The 19,624-nt window shown below is 52.9% G+C and overlaps 2 protein-coding genes across 6 annotated transcripts in view; one reads left to right on the top strand and one right to left on the bottom strand.

The window, feature by feature from the left end:
- The window catches only part of TVP23A (trans-golgi network vesicle protein 23 homolog A), a 41,147-nt gene extending 33,971 nt beyond the window's left edge, over positions 1–7,176 (top strand). For 3 of the 5 annotated variants that reach the window (XM_046667634.1, XM_046667638.1, XM_046667640.1), the window contains one exon: positions 6,088–7,176. The gene's annotated coding sequence lies outside the window, so the exon portion shown is untranslated. Of the gene's footprint in view, positions 1–22; positions 123–6,087 lie in introns of those variants that run through there. The other 2 variants (XM_046667636.1, XM_046667637.1) reach the window with 2 other exon arrangements.
- On the bottom strand, positions 122–18,720 carry NUBP1 (NUBP iron-sulfur cluster assembly factor 1, cytosolic). The gene is made up of 11 exons (XM_046667633.1): positions 18,673–18,720; positions 18,490–18,594; positions 16,890–17,023; positions 10,796–10,864; positions 8,680–8,712; positions 7,977–8,067; positions 7,184–7,338; positions 4,103–4,213; positions 3,733–3,835; positions 1,168–1,251; positions 122–421 (listed from the first exon to the last, which is right to left on the bottom strand). Exons 1-11 carry the CDS (start codon positions 18,689–18,691, stop codon positions 363–365), a joined length of 963 nt encoding a protein of 320 aa, XP_046523589.1. The 5' UTR covers positions 18,692–18,720; the 3' UTR covers positions 122–362.
- Positions 18,721–19,624: the final 904 nt, after the last annotated feature.

Below are 19,624 nucleotides of genomic sequence, written 5' to 3'. Positions count from 1 at the left end.
CCCTCCCTTTGGGTCTTTTTAGGCTCGTCTTGGCGGCAGCAGTGGCGTCAGGGGCAGCTGCTGGCACCTTACAAGCTTCCCCAGAGGAGAACGCCGCACCCACAGCACCTGGTTTTTCACGTGAAGCGGGCCTCGTGGGCGAGGCCGAGACGTTTTTATTTGTGAAACGGCACGTGTGTAAGGAACGCCCTTTACGTATGTTCTAGAGAGAAGTGTACAAATCTTAGATGACTCAAGTGTCTCTGGAACTGTGACTTCACCCCACGCCCGAGTCTGCTCCCTCTCCGCCCGGGGCTCCCACTCTGTCGCCCAGCGGGTCAGGCTGGACCGCGTGCTGTGCCTCCTCGCTGTCCTCTGGGGTCTCAGGAGCCAACGAGCTGCTCTTCTTTGGGCTGATGGAGACGACAGAACTCTCGGATTCCTGGAAAACAAGTGGTGTGCTCAGGAGCCCTGACGTCGCGTCAGCCCCCCAGGCAGCCCTGCCCTGTGCTGGGGAGGCCGAGTCTAGACGGGGCAGAGTCCCCAGACGGCTTCATTCCCCAAAAGCCCCGTTTCTGCCCATGACCCGAAGCTTCGAAAGTGACCTGAATACTGCCCGCTGCCCATCTGTGGTTCTGAGCACAGACTGGAGGCCTTACATCGGCCCATTCGACAGATCGAGAATCCTGGGAACGACGTTACTTACCTTTGTTACTTCGGCACCATTTTACTAGGTAAAAAGAACTCAGCCACAAACCAAGCATTAACTACCGCCGCCTCTGCCTCACGTTCGAGGCCCCGATGGCTGCCCACTGGCTGAATCGGGCCTGCACACGGGTTTGGTTTGGCTCACTCTGCTTTGTTGTTGTTGTTTTTAATTAACAATTTCCTTTTACGGCTTTCCTGAGATGTATTTCCTGTACCGTAAAATTCACTCTCACTGGGCTTTTTAAATGACGACTCGGTTCACAACATTGATGTGCGGGAAGATTTCTCAGACTCCTGGCTTCCTGGGCTAAAGGGGTCATCCCAGACCCCACTACCCCTTCTGTCCCCACCTGAGGCTGTGTGGCAGTGACCACTTATGATCCTAAATGGGATCTTCTTACACCCAGCCCACTTCACTCATTTAGGTCACTTTCTGGCCCCGTCGCCATCTGAATTCACAAGACTCACAGAAACACTTACTTTGAATTATACTTCTGTAGGCTAAAGTGGCTGGTGAATCCGGCGCGTCGATCATAAAAGACTGTCCTCTGTCGCAACTCTTACCTTAAAGAAACAAATGACAGAAAATCAAATCCATGAGGAAAACACAGTGGCAACGTGAACTTGGAGCTCCTTCTGTGCCCATGACATTATGAAGATCTGGCTGGTGGTTACGTCACTCGCAATGAACAACAAAGCTGAGAAAGAACTCAGGGGTCTCTCAGATCGCACCTGCCCCCTCCATCCAGCAGGGACCCTGGCTAGCACCTCAGCGCAGCTCTGACCCACGCCTGGCTGACGGTCTTTAGTGTGTGTGCCTGCAAATCACCTGGCAGGTGGGTGGCAAGTGCAGGTTCCAGGGCCCCCAAAAGAACGATTCAGCAGCTCCTGAGCGGGCCTAGAAAGCCGTACTTTAAATTACTTAGTCCTTTGAGTAAAAAAATAATGAATGCACACGGTAAAAAAAAGTATGGGAGGGGGCCAGCCCTGTGGGCGAGTGGTTAAAGTTTCATGCACTCCGCTTCGGTGGCCTGGGATCATGGGTTCAGATCCTGGGTGCAGACCTACTCCACTCACCAGCCAGGCTGTGGTGGTGTCCCACACACAAAATAGAGGAGGACTGGCACAGATGTTAGCTCACGCTAATCTTCCTCAAGCAAAAAAAAAAAGAGGAAGATTGGCAACAGATGGGAGCTCAGGCTAATGTTCCTCACCAAAATAAATAAAATAAAATAAAAATAATTAAAGTACGGGAGCCAACCCCTGATGGCCTAGTGTTAAAGTCTGCATGCTCTGCTTCAGCAGCCCAGGTTTGGCTCCTGGGCACAGACCCACACCACCCGTCTGTCAGTAGCCATGCTGTGGCGGTGGCTCACACAGAAGAACTAGAAGGACTTACAAGCAGGATATACAACTATGCACTGGGGCTTTGGGGAGGGAAAAAAAAAAGAGGAAGATTGGCACCAGATGTTGGCTCAGGGAGAATCTTTCCCAGCACCCATGCACATGAGCACACACACACAGGAATATGGAATACAAAAGGTTATACCGTGAAAAGTGAGTCCAAAAGAGGCTACCAGTGTTCAGATGTCTTTCTAGAAATATCTGCATATAAATGTGGCACAGACACACTCACACACAACACACAAGAATGAATGGGAGCACACGGTACCCATTCTGCCCATTGCTTTTTCCATGTGTAATCTCATCTAGAAGGTCATCCCACGTTGGCGTGGTGCCCTCTCGACCCCTTCCCCACTTCCTCCAGGCAGGCCTCCCCCAGGCTGCGCTCTCGGCCCCCTGCCCCCCGCCAGCTCGCCTGGACGGGCTCGTCCACTCCTGACGGCTCTCCCGAGCTGCTGACAGACGGGAGGCCTCCCACCTCTACACCCAGCGCCAAGGGCAAACTCGGCTCTTCCCTCAACACGCCTCCCGCACTCATGGTTTCTGAGTGACATCCCCGTCTTCCAGATGGCTCAGGCTGGACAGCAGGACATCTGGGACACCTCTTCCTCCCCAACTGTCCAGTCCTGTCACGTTCCTTCTGTGTATGTCCCTTCCTCTCCGTGCCAGCGCCTGTGCCCTGGGCAAGTCCTCACCTCCCTCCACCCACTGCTCGGCCCACAGGCTCCTTCTCTAAGCACACACCTGCGCCCACGCGCAGAAGTCTCAAAGTCTCCTGATTCCTAACGAATGCGGTCCAGGCTCCGAGGCCTGGCTGCAAAGCCGTCCACAGCTGGGCTCCGTACTCCCTGTCAGGCTTCTCGCTCTCGACTCCCTTCGGGCCCAGGCACCTCTGCCAAATGTAACTGCCCACCTCCTCATGGTCGAGGTCATGGCGCAGGCCCCTCTACCTTGGGCAAGGTCAACTCTGTTACCTCAGGAAAACAAAACTTTGGAGGTGGGCTGGAATTTAAGGAGTGTGGATGGGATGGCGACAGGGTCAGCCACCCTCAGGCCCGGTGCTGCCCACAGAGCTAGTGTCTCAAGGGCCCTGGGGACTCTGGGACTTAAAGAGGAGCGTTCTTCCTGCCACATGGCCCTGACTTCATCTACAGCTCACTGAGAAAAAACAGGGCCATCAGCACTGGACACAGAGGGGGCCGTGCTGGGCTGCCCACAGAAGGAGGCAGGATGTGGGGGGTGTCTCCTAAGGGGTTTTCAAGGCTAGTTCTGTTCACACCTTCCCCTCAGGACCTGACTCGTGTGAGAGACGGAGCTCCACTGCACACCCCTGGCAGCCTCCCCCGGTCACTCCCCTTCTGTCGCCTCTCCTTGGCACATTCCTTTCCTAGTACCCCCCGTCCCCCCAGCATCTCCCTGACCCATCTCTGCTCCGCTCTTCCAGTTCCAGCCCAAGCACGCCCTCCTCTGGGCTCTGCCGGCCCCCTTGGCCACATGACTGTGTGCCTCACAGCTTCACTCAGCTGGAGGGTGGGCTCTGGGTCCGAGGGCCCACCGCCCTGATTTGTGCCCGGACACTGAGCGGGGTGTGAGGCCCCACTCAGCAATGGAGCGGCGCATCAGGGCGCTGAACTCACCCACCTATGTGTGGGTCCAGAGGCACTCTGCCGAGAAGCGGGGTCTTCAGGTCCTGGCACATGACCTCGGCACCCCCGGTCGTTGGCGGGAATATCTGAGACTCTTTCTGTGAGGTGAATCAAAGCGGGGAGGAACCATGATTTTATTTCAGAATCATAAGAATGGACCACGTTTTTAAAAACTTTAAAAAAATGGCTATTTTGATTGTGAAGCACTACCAAAAGGATTTTCCTTAACACCAGCAACGGAAGATTTTAAGTGTGAGTTCCCTTCTGCAAATGGCGCGGAAAGCGGAAACGGTTTCACGGGGAACCATCCCTGTTACGCCCTCAACGCGGACGAGGGACGGGCGGGGCGAGCTGGCGGCCCTCACCTTACAGTTGGGGCAGACGAAGCTGCTCATGTTCTCCACCACCCCGATGATGGGCAGCTTCACCTTGCGGCAGAAGCTGATTTCCTTCCGGACATCCTGCAGCGACACCTCCTACCAAGGGTCAAAAGACTGGTTATTTCAAAGTCAAAGTGTCAGAAAGAGAAGGTGTGTGCAGTCGAGGGGCCGGCTGCAGCGCAGCAGGCTTCCTGTTATAAGGCCTTAGAGATTTGTGCCATTGATTCAGTAAGGATTTATTTAGTGCAACCATGTGCCAAGCCCTGTTCTAGGTGCTATTGATTTCCCACAAAACCCGGAAAGGATAAACCTGAACAGCCAGATAGCACACGCCCAATGAATCTACAGAAAAGTGACCTTTTTTTTTAAAGGGATGCTTTTTGGTGAGGAAGATTGGCCCTGAGCTAACATCTGCTGTCAATCTTCCTCTTTTTTATTTGCCTCCCCAAAGCCCCAGTGCATAGTTGCATATTCTAGTTGTGAGTCCTTCTAGTTCTTCGGTGTGGGACGCCGCCACAGCATGGCCTGATGAGCAGTGTGCAGGTCTGCGCCCAGGGTCTGAACTGATGAACCCCGGGCCGCCAAAGCGGAGCACGTGAATTTAACCACTGGGCCAGCTCCAAAAAGTGACTTTTCAACATCTCTCCGTGTTCTACTTTCTCGTCAGCTGCGCCAGGGTGCACTGCTTCCTAGGTTGGGGGTGGTGAACGCCGGCCTGCAGCCTCCTTCTGGCTGGCTGCCTGTTTTGTGAATAAAGTTCTTCTGGAGCACAACCCTCTGGCCCTTTACACAGTGTCTCCGGCTTGGTCCTACAGTGGTACAGCTGAGTGGTTGTGAAAGGGACCGTATGACCGCGAAGCCCAGAATATTTACTCTCTGGCCCATTAAAGTTTGCTGACTTCTGATCTCGATGATTATGAACACAAACAACTTCATGCACAAATTCAAATTCTAATTCACTTCTGAGCTCTGCTTTCTACAGCGTGCGTCCTGTGGATGATCGTCGCTTCGCACCCTCCCGGCTCCCCCGTGTAATGTCATGGCAGACACGCGTGCCCAAGGACCGGTCTAGCCCGCTGTTGTCTAGTGTGGCTACTCCTTGGCTGCTGTGGCTTAAACCGTCAGGGGCTCCCAGGGCTCACGGCTCCGAGTCATCTCTGCCTCCCCTGACGCACACATCTGGCTCCTGCCTCTTTGAGGCTGGTACAGACAAGGAGGCTAGAAAGGCACCCGGGTCTTAACTAGTCTCTGCACCTCTGAGGTTCTCTCCTTGGTGTCCTGTAAATAAAAGCCCTGCAGCTTTGTCAAAAATGACCCCGAAAGAAAGCCACTTGCCTGTGCTGGTGCTGGCTGTGAAGGGCTGTGAGACAGTGGGTGTCCTCGTGTGAAGTCACACTTTCCAGAGAAGTTACACACAAAGGAGCACTGTCCCGGGGCTTCCTGGAGAAGGGCCAGCATCTGCTCTGTCTGTCCCTTCTTCTTGAAGCCCAGGGGGACCTCATGTTTTCTCTCACAATAAATGTGGTATTGGAGAAGCTATCTTTGTGTCAGCGACATTTTGTTGTTGTTTTGGTTTCTTTTTTTTTTTAAGATTTTATTTTTTCCTTTTCCTCCCCAAGCCCCTCGGTACATAGTTGTACATTCTTCGTTGTGGGTCCTTCTAGTTGTGGCATGTGGGACGCTGCCTCAGCATGGTTTGATGAGCAGTGCCATGTCTGCGCCCATGATTCAAACCAACGAAACACTGGGCCGCCTGCAGCGGAGCGCACGAACTTAACCACTCGGCCACGGGGCCAGCCCCTTGGTTTCTTAATAGACGTTATTTTTAGAGCAGTTTTAGGTTCACGGTAAAACTGAGCAGAAAGTACAAAGAGTTCCCATATGTCCCTTGTCCCCACACAAAAAACCTTCCCCACTATCAACATCCCGCATCAGGGTGGTACATTCTGACGAGGCTGTTTTCTTTTTAGGTAACTTCTCTGGGACCTACTCTCGACAGTACTGCTGGTCCAGGGTGGACCCCAACCGCTTTTTAAAAATTCGACAGAAACCATTCCTAAGGACGCACCCATCTGCTTTCCACCACCATCCCCGGGCCAGGTCCCTCCACCCTCCAGCCACCCGAGCAGTGTCCTGCTCGCCACACGCCAAGATCCCCCTCCACAGGGCCCCAGAGTGCTCTGAACCTGTCACACCGCTCCCTGCCCCAGGCACCCTCACACGCTGCACCTGTCACGCCGTCGACACAGCATCACGTGTGTGCCCACGTGTCACCGTGAGGGCGGCCTGGGCTGTTGTATTGCCCTGGGGCCTGGCCAGGGCCTGCCCTTAGCAGGTGCTCAGTGAAGGGTGGTCCTGGCTGAATCAGACAGACCAACACACCCCCTCTGTTGTGCTTCCTTAGGAGTGGAGACGAATACCACAAGGAGCAGTTCAACTGAAGGAAGAGTCTGTGGGTTTCTTGGGATCCCTTAGGATCGACGGCGATAACACTGAAGCGCAGCAGAGAGCTGCCTGCTGGATCTCCTCAAGACGGGACTGCCCACTGCTCCCTCCCCATTCTGGGTTCCACATGGCCTCCGTGGGACTGCTGGAGAAGGAGCTGGGCATTGCCGAGGAAGGGACAAGGACCACAGCCGCTTATCCAGAAGTCCCTGTCCATGCCCCAGCCCTGTTCTGTGGAAAACTAGGGTGATTTCCTAAGGGTTCTGAAGTGTGAATGGAAGAGGCCCCACAGACTGTGGGGGCTTGATGTATGACACAGAAGGGAGATGTGGCCATGAGGGACGATCTGAATTGTTACAGCACCAGTAGGCTCACTGGCTTCGGGAAGGGAAATTTAAACAGCAGTTTTGAACCACTATTGTTTAATCGGTGGACTAAAAACCAAAAAGGTGGGATGCTTATGTGCCAACTGCAAATGCCTGGACCAACGATAAATAAAGGTTTCTGCTGCGGAGCACGCGTTCTAAGGAGCCGCTTCGAGACCAGGATCTCGGGGCCGTAGGAGCAAGAACCCTGCGGTCGTGGCACATTCTGGGCCCAGCCCCACCGGGCATCGCTCACCTGAGGCGTGGTGATTATCACTGCCCCGTCGATGCGTGTGGCGGCCAGGTACTGGACAATCGACAGGTGTTCGTCCGACGTCCCGGGCGGCGTGTCCACGACGAGGTAGTCGACCTCTCCCCAGTCCACGTCGCGAAGGAACTGCTTGATCATGCCTGGAAGAGAAATCCTCAGGGATGCCCCTTCTCTCGTCCCTGTTCTGTCCTGGCAACTCTTTACAGAAACACAGTTGGTGGTCTCTCTGTGCACTGGGTCTGTGCTCTAAATCCATGGTATTCGGCAATGCCTCAAGACATTTCAGTTGTCACAACTAGGGTAGGGGACCTGACGGCATTTAGTGCCTTGAGGCCGGGCTGCTGCTAACGCCCTGCGATGCAGAGCACAGTCCACCGTCCCCTAACGAAGACTCATCTGGCCCCAAATGTCACAAGCACCAAGGCTGACGCTCGCATTGTTACCTTGAGCCTCAGTGTCCAGTCAACCTGGTGTCCATCTGCCTCACACACTTCTCTCCCTGACACAAAGATGCCACTCCCAAACCACAATAAGAGTAATTTCAGGGTCACATAGGTTTTAAGGAGAGAGAAACCCATACTAGATATTAAAAATGACAAAATAAAAACTGATATTTCTATTAGCTCTCTTCAGCCAGTGAAGATAGAGGCAAGTGGATGCTTAAAATTAACAGGCCACAAGCCCAGCAGGCAGCTGTTGCCATCCTGACAGGACAGCATGCACAGAACCCAGAGCAACTGTGCCCTCGGGAGAATGCGATAAAGGCAGGGCGGCAAACCGTTTTTCTTTGGTCCCCTCCAGATAACAGCGTCGTCGGGACTGCTGAGCAAGAAACCCACCGACATCACCCCCAGATTGTCTTCCAGGAACTGGAGAGGATAAAGCAAGAAACATTTTTACTTAAAACCACAGCGCAAGGCACTTCCCTTTGTCTTCTATCTGAACTCTGGCTGAAAAAACATTTTCAGGACAAAATTACCATAGGATCTATGAATATATTCACTCTTGGAATCCTCAAATCGTTTTTGAAAAAGAAAAAAAGAGGTTAGCACACTGGGGGGTTTGAAAGATGCACTGATGGCCCTATGCTGCCAAGACACTAAACTCGGCTGCAAGAAATGAGTGTCATCTCCTTAGCTGTCTCAAGCGGGGATGGCCAAATCTGGCCACCTTCTGTCTGTGTACTTAACATTGTCCTGGGACGCAGCCACGGTCGTTTATTTACCCAGTACCACTGTGAGCTACACCCACGGAGACTGCAGCCCACGAACTAAAACTATTTACTGATGACCCTTTATGGAAAAAGTCAGCCAGTCCCTGGTATTCACTGTATTCCCTGGGCCGAGAAAAGTGCCTCAATAAATGTTTGTTGACTGATAAACAGGCGGACTGAGAAAAATGTTGCCAACCCACCACACATCCATTAGGTGCGTGTGACCCACAAACGACCTTGAAAATAAGGCAAAGAGGTGAAAACTCACCACAGGAGACCAGCCTGAGCCGCTCTGGTGAACCTGCGTGAACACGAGCGTGGATGTTCATTTGTAAGTTACTCACACTTCACGCACAGGCAAATTTTACACACTAAGAATATAGTTTTATAAATTGCCATTCATCCTCTTATGTGCTACCACTGAATTCCTAAGAGGGAGGGAAGAGCTGGTGGCGAGGAACGGACGGTATCATTCAATACCTTGCCCTCCCAGGTTGGGTTGTTTTGAAACTCTGCTTGGACGCCTAGTCAAGGGACTGAAGTTACCGGAGTGCAAATATACTTTCGGGTCTGAGGGACCTTCACAGTGGGCCAGAACTCAGTGGGGCTCGCTGAGAAAAATGCAGGTAACTGCGGAGCACCCAGGTTGCCCCCGTGAAAGTCCAGGAGTGAGGGAGGTACCTTTAGTGACAGAGAGCCTGCCCAGCAGTGGCCTGAGCTTCACCTCTGACCTGCTGCCCCCGTGGGGGCAAGGGCTGGGGGTCGGGGTGTCCGTGGGAAGCCCACTGGGGTGTTCACCCACAGCCAGGGTTCAACTCTGCACCACCTCTTTCTTAGGAAACTAGAACTTACGCAACTTCACACATTACACATCAATGTGAGAAATGGGGCTTTAGAGCAACGTGGGAGCCAAATCAGAAAGTCTCTTCTGATGAAGTCTCACTTTTTTAAACAGCTCTGTTCTGATATAATTTACATACCGCACAATTCACTCCTTTAAAGTATAGGATTTGGTGCCTTTCAGGCTATCCCTAAGGTTGGACATCCCTCACCACAACTGACTTGAGACTGTTTCCATTACTCCAGGGAGACACCCTGCACCCTCAATTGTCACCCCCACTCCCTACACTTCCCCCCAGGCCTAGGGGACCACGATCTATTTCTGTCTCTAGAGGGGTGCCTGTCCTGGACATTTCATAGAAATGCAGTCACATCATATGTGGTCTTTGGTGACTGGCTTTGAGGTCTCACTTTTTAACAAAACCCATTCATTCCTATTTACACTCGTTCTCTAAGTCAGCGGTCTTGAAAGGGGTAACCTTGATGACCCAAGACTACAGGAGAAGAAAACGGTGGAACTTCTGTTTCCTCTCTCCATTTAACAATTTCGATCTTGACTTCTGCACTGACATATGAGTAAACAATGTCCCCCACACTCGGGCGAGAGCTCAAAGCCTGTTGCCCGTGGGTGTGTGATGGCAGACGTGGGATCCGCTGCTCCGCCTCAGCCCCCGAGGGCCTCACGCCCCTTCCCAGCTCCCTCAGAGCAAACCCCAAGCCGTGTGCAGCCTCTGGCGACCCTCCAGCCACCCTCCCCTTGTCACTCTGCCCCAGCCCCGTGGCCACTCTGCTGAGGACATGAGGACACTCCTGCACTTGTTCCCCCAGCGTCGAAGGCTCTTCCCCAGCTCTCCGCAGTGGGGTGACCCTGACCGCCCCCTCGCAAAGAGCAGCTCCCCTGCCCACCGGCCTGTCTGTCCCTGTCCCCTTACCCTGCTTCAGTTTTCTATTATCTACCATCTGCTCCCTCCCCCGAGGGCCGGGGTCTTTATTCGCCTTGTCCACACGGCACCCCAGCACCAGGATGAGCGCCGGCCCTTCAGTAAAGGGAGAACCAGATTGGACCCCGCTGGAACCACCCGCCCCTCCAGCCCAGCTCCAATGCTCCGTCCTGGGGACCCCTTCTCCGACTGCTCGGGTCCCCCTGGAGGAGAGACCAGCACCTGGCAGCTGCGGCGCCCTGCCCCGCCCTGCCTTGCTGGCCGGCCTGCAATCTCACTTCCCCAGGGGTGGCCACGAGGGCAGCAACGTTCCCTGGCTTCCAGCGTACAGACCCCAGCAAACTCTGGCCTAGCTTTCCCAGCCAGAGCTACGTTTCCACGTCTCACTTCTGCATTTCACTTGCTGTTTCCCTTCCCCTCTGAGAAGGCATCGAAACTAATGCTTCTCAAAGGCTCTGGATGAACTTTAGATATAAGCCTGCCCCCCAAAATTCACAGCCGTTGTGAAAGCAGACAGACGGACAGACGAGTGGCCATCTACCGGACCTCATCGTGTCACGTAAAACCGTGAGGGTCCCCTGCGCTCCGTCAGGCAGCCATTACCTGCTCTCCTTCCAATCCCATGATCTTGGGAATCGACGGCCCGCATATATCGATGTCTAGAAGAGCAACCTGGGGAACGAGGAGAGAGCAGAGCAGTGATGGACGCGCATGTGGACAGCGGGGAGGGGGCGGGTCTGGGGAAAAGCAGCGAGGGGCAAAGACGGAAACTGGGTCAAATGTGGCCCAGTGGAGTCTCATAGGGCAGAGTTACAATGTTTATGCTCCAGGCCACAAAGACCCAGTCTGAGACTCCTAAAGAGAATTTGGTAAAGTCATCAGCGCCGACAGTGCCCCCCGCCCCAAGTCTGGCCCAGCTCCAGGGTGGTCTTACAGACCTGGGTGTCAGGTCCCTGGGAGATTCAAGTCCAGACACTGTTTACTTGGCCCTACCATGTGCCTGGGGGGTGGGTATTGTTATCTCTGCTTTAAGGAAGATGAAACTGAGGTTCAGAGAGGCCCAGTGACTCGTTCAGAGAGCAAGGCACAGAGCTGGGGCATAAACTGAAGTCTCCCGACTCCAATGCCAGAGCTCTTGCCACTCTCTCACGGGGCCTGGCGAGGAGGGCCAGAGAGGACCTTCTAGCTGAGCTCTGACTGAACCCCGTTCTCCTGTGATCCTGAAGCTTAAGGACGGCTTAAAGGGCTCAACTTCTAAAACAGAAACTGAAAATGAGAAGGAAATCTAGACAAGCTCTTTGCCAGTGCCAAGTGCAGCCTGGGACAACTCCTTCCACCCCAAACAGCCTGCTCTCCCCGTCTGAAGATGAGAAGGGCCCAGGTGCCTTCAGGAGCCCTCTGCAGAGCAGGGCCAGCACTCGTCTTGAAAGCTCTGATGTCTCGGATCCGAGGTGCAGCCCCTCTGGGCAACTTTTTAACGCCCCAGATTTGCTTCTTGCTTCTACCCTCTCAACAAACCCCAGCCTCCTACTTCCTCACAAGGACTCGCACCGTGGTCAGGAAAGTGAGTCGGACGCCAGGCTGGCCGTCTGCTGCATGCCCTCTGCTGGACCGCACGAGGAGCGCAGCTCAGCCTGACAACCCACCCCGCCTTCTCGATCTTGGGGTTGCCGTGTGTTGACGATCCACAGGCATTTTACAAAAGAGCCCCACAACTCGGGAAATTATACCCTCCCTCCAGCCCCAAGAGAGACTTCCATCAGCACTCGCTTTCTAAGCCACTCAGTCTCGTGCCCTTTCTTTCGGGAACAATTTAATAATCAGTTTCCTTTTGAGGAATTTTACTCCCCACAACAAAGGGGGTGAATCTTGAGTGAAGTGATGCAAGGATGCAAGAAAGAGATCGCGTGCACTCACTCCTGCGGTGGCGCCTGAGAAGGCCGGGACGTGCTCCTGCCATCAGATCTCGGGAGCGGCCCTCTGTCCTGTCCCTTCCAGACTTCCTGTGGATGCCGTCACCACCCCAATAACCAGCCAATTAATTCCCTTTCGGCTCGAGTTGAGCCAGAGAACCCTAGCTGAGAGAAATGTGCCTGTGTCAGTCCTCACCAAGGCCTCTGTGGAAGGTGCTAGAAGCCTGACCTTGCCAGCACTGCTCCCAGCCAGAACGTGGTGGAGCAGGGGTGCTGCAGGGCTGTCGGGATCCAAAGCTCTCCCGCACCCAGCACCCCGAACTTCCCCTTAAGAAAGGTCACGAGCAGTGGGCTCCAGTCCTAAGCCCTGGCACTGTGGGGCTGTGTCACCTCGCACAGGTTGCTTCTCCTCCCTGGGCCCATCTGTCTGAGCTTCTGCTCCGGGGAACAAGTGTTCCGGGAGACGGTCAGGCCCCTTCCAGCTCTAGAGTCCATAACCCTGAAACGGGCCTCGAACACTGCAGCGCCCAGCGCGGACCTTCCAATGAAACAGTTCGCCTTGCAGATCACAAGGCAAGATGATAAACTGGTAATTAACGGGAGATGGCGACTTTCGCAGTGGAAAGATGGCATGTGGTTTTTTTTTTAAAGATTGGCACCTGAGCTAACATCTGTTGCCAATCTTCTTCTTTGTTTTTCTTCTTCTCCCCAAAGCCCTCCAGTACATAGTTGTATATTTTTAGTTGTGGGTCCTTCTAGTTGTGGTATGTGGGACGCCACCTCAGCACGGCCTGATGAGCAGTGCCATGTCTGCGCCCAGGATCCAAACCAGCGAAACCCTGGCCCACCGAGGCGGAGCGTGTGAACTTAACCATGCGGCCCCGGGGCCAGCCCCACCTGTGCTTCCTTGCTGTCTCAGCTCAGGCTTGTCCTGTAACGGCTCCCCTCCTCCCTTCACAACTCACACGCTCCCCAGCCTGCCTGCAATTAGTCGCGGGCGTTTCCCAATCCGCTCCCTCCAGTTCAAGGCCCTTTGCAAACGAGCTGTCAGGCACCCGCCTGGCTCGGGCGCTCAGGTGGAACAGTCTTGCTGTTTGTACTGTGCTTCCTCCACTAGGCAGGCGCAAGAGGCGGAGGGCGTTTCCCACCGTCCTGCTGAATTCAGGGCTGGGCGGGATGTGTGCTACTTGACTAGACCCAGTGAGACATACTCAGACTTGACGACATGCTAACACGGTGCACCCTTTGGTGACAGTGATGGTTTCAGTCACGAGTCGGTCTGTGGGAGAAATATACTTTCCTGAGGGCTAACCCACCATCGCACAAAGAAATCCATCTTATCGCACCATAGTTCCCCACTGGATGGTGTGGACGGTATTCTGCAAAGACTAGACGTGTGTGCAGCCGGGACTTCCACATGTAATTATATGGAAGTGAATTACATGTAAACAGCTGTCTATGCACAAGTGGTTACTTGCAACTGGCCTGGTTAAAGCCCATCTCCAGGGAGCTGTTTAAGAATACGCCTGGCAGCTTCTAAAAGCAAAGATTATTCTGGGTATTACAGATAATCTGAGAAAACAGACTTCTTGGCCAGGCAACTGGCCAATACAAGTTCGACCCTCGAATGCCAGGAGACTGTTGACTGATGGAGGAATGAACGGACAGGTACATTGTGAACCCACTCAGCACTATCCTCTGTGTGGGCTACACACTCATTACCACTGAAGGAGAAATCCTCCTCGGCCCTCCACATCCCCGAGAGTGGAATAAAGTAATAGGAACGATTGCTATGTGGACACTGACTGAGTACTTACGACAGTCAGGCCCCGTGCTGAGCACTTGCATTTACTCAGTCCCGACTCTCGTTTCGCAGTTGAGGAAAGCGAGGCAGAGAGAGCTGCCAGCCTGCCCAGGGCGCCAGCAGTGGTGGGTGGAGCTGGGATGTGAACTGGGCAGTCCGACCCCAAGCCCGTGTCCTGGGCCACCATGCTGGACTGCACCTGCCATCCTGCCCCAGTGCTCACTGAGACCCCTGGCTCCTCTGTCTTCTCCGTGAGTCATGTGGCCTGGCCTCTTCTAGCTCCCCGACTTTGCCTTCATTTGTTCCACCCACAGCTCTAGTCCAGACCCTTGTGGCTTCTCACGGAGACACAAGCAGCAGCTCCTGGCTGGCTCCATCACCCTCTGCGGATACTCAATCACGCACCGGGCTGGCTGTCACAGCAACGCTCCTAAAGCAACACTCACATCCTGCCTCTCTCCTGTCCAAACATCTCACCGGGGCATTCAACGCCCCCATGGCCGGCTCAGCCTCAGCCTCGGCTGCCTGCGTGGCAGCAGTGCCACCAGCCTGCCTGCCCTCCAAGTCTGCCCAGGCCGTCCCACCTCTGTGCCTCTGCCTCCACTCTCCCCCCACTCCCACATTCCATCAGTCCCACCACAGTCCAGGGGCCGCCTTCTCCCAGCCCAGGGGTCTCCCCAGTCATCTCTCCCTTCTCCCCAATCCCCCGCGACCATGGATGGTGGGTACCAGAGTCTAGAGAAGCCCAGCTCAGCCACCCACAGGCAGCGAGAGCAGCTCCAGGCGTTACAAATGATCAGAAGAGAAATGAGGGACAGGGCAGAATTCAGAGTGAGTTCTAGTGAGTGGGAGAAACACCAGGCTTCACAGATCACCTCGCCCAGCTCCTTCCCTGTCCTGAAGGCTGTGGCTTGCCCAAGGTTTCCACCCTCCTCCAGAGATGCTGTTTCCCAGCCAGCACCAGCGCTTCTTGGGCCACAGACCAAACCAGGGGCCAGCAAACCACAACCCAGGGGTTAGCCAGCCCACCACCTGTTTTTGTACAGCCCACAAGCTAAGAACGGTTATTACATTTTCACAGGGCTGGGGGCGGAAACAAAGTCAAAAGAATACCTGTGTTGCATGATGTGGCAATTATATGAAATTCAAATTTCAGTGACAATAAAGTTTTATTAGAACACGGCCATGCTCATTGGTTTACAGACTGTAAACAAATGGCTGCTTTCATGTTTCAGGGCGGAACTGAATAGTTGCTACAGAAATTGTATGGCCTGCAAAGCCTAAAATATTTCCCATCTGGCTCTTTACATAAAACGTTTGCCAACCCCAGAAGCAAACTCTAATTTCTTAATCCAATGATTTAAACAATATATTCCTGGAGTCCTTGGATACTAGTGAGGTGTCTCAGTGGTGTGTGTGTGTGTGCATGAGTGTGTATCGAGGGCATGTCAGCATGGTGGGCTGGATCCCTCTGCCCACTGTAGCCGGTTTTTTTATGGAGCAAACAGTCTTTATTCTATTAAGATCTTAGGGTGCTATTTCACACTGAAATGGATGGTTTATCTCATATAAGTAGAAGGTACTGAAATTTATCCAGATTTAGAGTTTGAAAATATAACAGGCAATATGTGGCAGTTTTGAAATTTCAGTATTAAATTAAACGTAGCTTAGTCCATTCTAGCACTATCTCTTTAAAAAAAGTCAAACCAAACTGAAGGGCCATTTGTCAGAGAGTAGAAAGAAACTTGAACTGAAAGTCAGTCCTTATATATAAAAATAACTTTCAATATTCCAAATGCACAAAGAGAAAACTAATTTTCAGAAATAAATCAGTGTACGAAAGAAGGCACACACAGAGACCATGGAAAGAACTGGAGTGGTAAGGAATGGCTTTTCACATGAACAAAATAAAATGAAATTGATTCTACATTGCACAGAACTCCTCGGCAGGCCCCCAACAGTGCTCTGATGGAAAAGAGCCTTTAGCTGGCAATTCAAATAGAGTGAACAGCAGGCTCCCTCACCACGTGTGCACACACAGCGCCGCCGCACAAGTCCTCGGTGAGGTCTCTCGTTTCAGGGGTCAACGTCTTGGGCAGTGGGGTCTTAAGAGGCACCGATGCGGCTCTAGCAGTTCTGAGGCGTGTGTATTTTTTTATTGGAATTTTGAGCAAAATTTCATTTTGTAAAAAATAAAAAGATCGAATGTGTTCTGTGTTAAAACAAACATTGAAAACTGTAATATTCATGGTTTTATTAGGTATAAAGGGTAATCGCAGTGAATATTGGGATCATTTTCTACGGTTAAAGCAAAATTACCATGAGCCCCAACGTATTTTTAAAATCACGGGTACTGCAAATTTCCATCTGACCTTTTTGGTAAAAAGTGCCTTTTTCTTCCTCACCCTGTACCTCCTATTGGAGCTGCGATCCAGAGAGCAGCGCTGGGTGATCCGAGTTCTTATGCTCCTCTGGGTCCCTGCGCAGAAGGGAACGGCCTAGGGCAGGAGGAGGCAAACATTTCCTTCAAGAGCTAAATGCTAAATGTTTTAGGCTTTGTGGGCAAAATCTAGGGCGCTCTGTAGGGACCTGTGCAACAATTTTAAAGCAACCATTTATAAAAGTAAGCATCGTTCTTAGCTTACAGGCCATAAAAAGACAGTTGGGCTGGATCTGGCCACGGGCTATGGTCTGCAGACCCCGGCCTAGACAGAGGCAGAAAGGGATGAACAAAGAGAAAGAAGTCTGAATTCACGCAGGAAATAATCAGCACGCAGGAGAGATAGACGCCCACTCTCCACGTTCGCGGCAGGAGAATCAACGAAATGCTCATTTCACTGCCTGCCTGGTACGCATCTCCTCGCTCCCTCTGCAGAGGTCTGGATTCCAAAGGGGCCAGTTCTACCTGGTCCAGGGAATCAGTTCCCCACAAGCCATCGTGGGCCCTCAGTTCACCCTCCCAGTTCTCCCCAAGTCCCACCTGCGTGTTTTCATCCTCCGCCAGGCCGTGGGCGAGGTGAGCGCTGAACGTGCTTTTCCCAACGCCGCCTTTCCCAGACAACACCAAGATCTTGTGTTTCACCGTCTTCATTTTCTCTTTGATTTCCTCTATGGCTGCAAAGAAAGCAATTCAGGTGACGAAGTCCCTGATTAAATCTCGAATGTCACTCTTCCAACGGCCTAGAAGGAGCCAAGTCCTCGGGGCTGATTCAAGGGACCATGTGTGAAGTACCAGCTAGTCAATGGTAGCACTGTACCAAGCGCTACAAAGAAAATACAGCCATTGTCATATCTGACATTTCTTTATTTATTAGTTTACTTGTTTGTCTCATGAGAGAGGAGACTGAAGTGTTCAGCGCTGTATCCCCAGCTCCAGAACAGAGCTTCACATATAGTAATGGTCCCCGAGCTGGGGGCAAAACCCGCCAGGGGACATTCGGCCATGTCTGGGGCATTCCCGGTTGTCACAAGGAAGGAGCGCTACTGGCATGCAGAGGGTACAGGCCAGGGATTCTGCCAAACATCCAACAAAGCTCAGGACAGCCCCACGACAAAGAACGACCCAGCTCCCGATGTCAGGAGGGCGGAGGCTGAGAAACCTTACAAACAGCAGGCGCTTAAGAAGTACCTGTACTGACAACTATCACTTATCATACTTGTATTTATTTTGCATTCAATATTTCACCAGATTTGAAAGCCTGAAAACAACACGGGGAGGTCACCATTTTGCTCCCCACTTCTGATGAGCAAACGGAGGCTCAGAGAGGTTAAGACTCTTGCTCAAGGTCACAGTGCTTGTGGGACCCATGAATCAAACCCAAGTCTCTCTTTGAACTTTTTCAAAATTCTCCTCCCAGCCTCCTTCTTTTTAAGATCCTTTCAGGAGGCCCCCAGAGTCCTCGCCACCCTCCAGTTTGTCCTCATGGTACTTATTGCAGTGACGACTTATTTGCTTGCTTACTGGTTTATTGGGAGTCCCCCTTATTAACCTAACATCCACTAGAGCAGGGACCTGTCTGTCGCATTCAAGCTGTACCCCCAGGACAGACACTATGCCTAGGAGGTGATTAATATATATTTCTGTTGGATGAATGGGACAATCGTTCCTCCAAAGGAAGAAAATTCTGTCCTAAGAAAGTAACTGGCGGAGGCAGGATCTAAGCCTGAGCTCCCTCACTCCACCCTCTGCCCTCTGCTGAGGGCGCCCTCCCATCCCTGTCATTACTGTCACTCAAGCCTCCGGCCCCACCCCTCACCCTGGCCGACTTACTCCCAGGCCCGGCTCTCTTAGAACTCCTTTTGACCTCACACCGGTCACTGATGCTTCAGGCTCCGTCCGCATCCCGCCCCCTTCCTCCGCTCCTCTCCTTTTAAAGGCCCTGCCCGTCTGTGCCCCACCCGTCACTCATCCCTCAAGCCCCGCCCCTCCGCCCGCCTCTTCTGGGCCCGTCCTCCTAATAGGCCTCCTGGCACCGCCCCTGTCACTCATCCTTCAGGTTCACCGCCCACTTTCCCCCGTCGTCCCGCCTCTTCCGGGCCCGCGCCTTCCACTTCCCGTCCAAGCCTTGCCCCTTCCTCACCCGGGTCAGGCGCGGCGCCGGCTCCGGACGCGCACAGTCGCTGGTTGGGGCACCCTTGGCATGAGGTCCCTCGGCCCGCCTGGGCGCTGCCGGCCCCAGGACAGTCTGCGCGGAGACAAGATCACAGTTAGAGTAGCTCCTGTCCCTTCCGCCCCGCCACCCACGCCCCCTCCGTGCGCTCACCGTGAGGCACCTCCTCCATTCTGCCGCCCTGGACCCGTACGTGGTCACCGGAAGCTGCCGTTGCGTATTTCCGCCTCGTGGTGCACAATCTGACTCTCCAGCCGCGCGAAGTAGGTCTCGGAGAGAGAGGGCTGTGCGCACGCGCAAACCTTGTGTTGGGAGCTTGGAGGTGGTGGTTTATTTCTGTTCACTTTTAAGCTGAACTGCAAGCATCTATCATAAGTAGTTGGGCACGTGTCTCCTAGGAATAAAGGCTTATCTTACATGATCTCAATACCACTTTCATACCCAAGAAGGTTAACAGTGATGTAAAATTATTAGCTAATATACACATTATATTCAAATTTACTCAATTGTCCCAAGTAAGACTCTCCCACACCCCCATCCTGAATCCAATCGAGAGTCGCATCTTACCTCTTGTTCCATCTCTTTAGGCTCTTAATCCAGAACAGCCCGCGCCCTTTTCTGTCGTTCATAACACTGATAAATTTGCGTAGCCCGGGCCAGTTGTCTTATAGAATATCCCATAATTTTGATTTGTCCGATTCTCCCCCCACCCCTGCCCCCATGGTTAGATTCAGGTTAAAAGTTTTTGGGAGAACACACTTGAGTAATGTGCTCTTGTATCACCGCGGGAGGCGCATGATGCCCGTGGTCCCCGTTGTTGGTCATGTGAAACTGGATTGCTTGGAAAAGATGGTGTCTGCCCTCCTTCTGCAGTGGATGGAACGCTTTTCCATTTGTAATTCGTAAAGACTGGGGTGATTCGTTGAGATCATGTGAATATCCTGTTCATCAGCCCTTCACACCGTGGTTTTAGCATCATTCTTGCCTGAATCAATTGTATTGATGTTTTCAAAATTGTGCCTTTTTCCCAAACTCCATCATTATCCAATGTCTGTTTATTAACTGGCATTACTCTGTAAATAAGAGGTTCCCCCTCTTTTTTGAG

Source organism: Equus quagga, chromosome 7, assembly GCF_021613505.1.
Source record: "Equus quagga isolate Etosha38 chromosome 7, UCLA_HA_Equagga_1.0, whole genome shotgun sequence".
In the NCBI taxonomy this organism is placed as follows: domain Eukaryota; kingdom Metazoa; phylum Chordata; class Mammalia; order Perissodactyla; family Equidae; genus Equus; species Equus quagga.
This window is presented reverse-complemented; position numbering and strand designations above follow the sequence as displayed.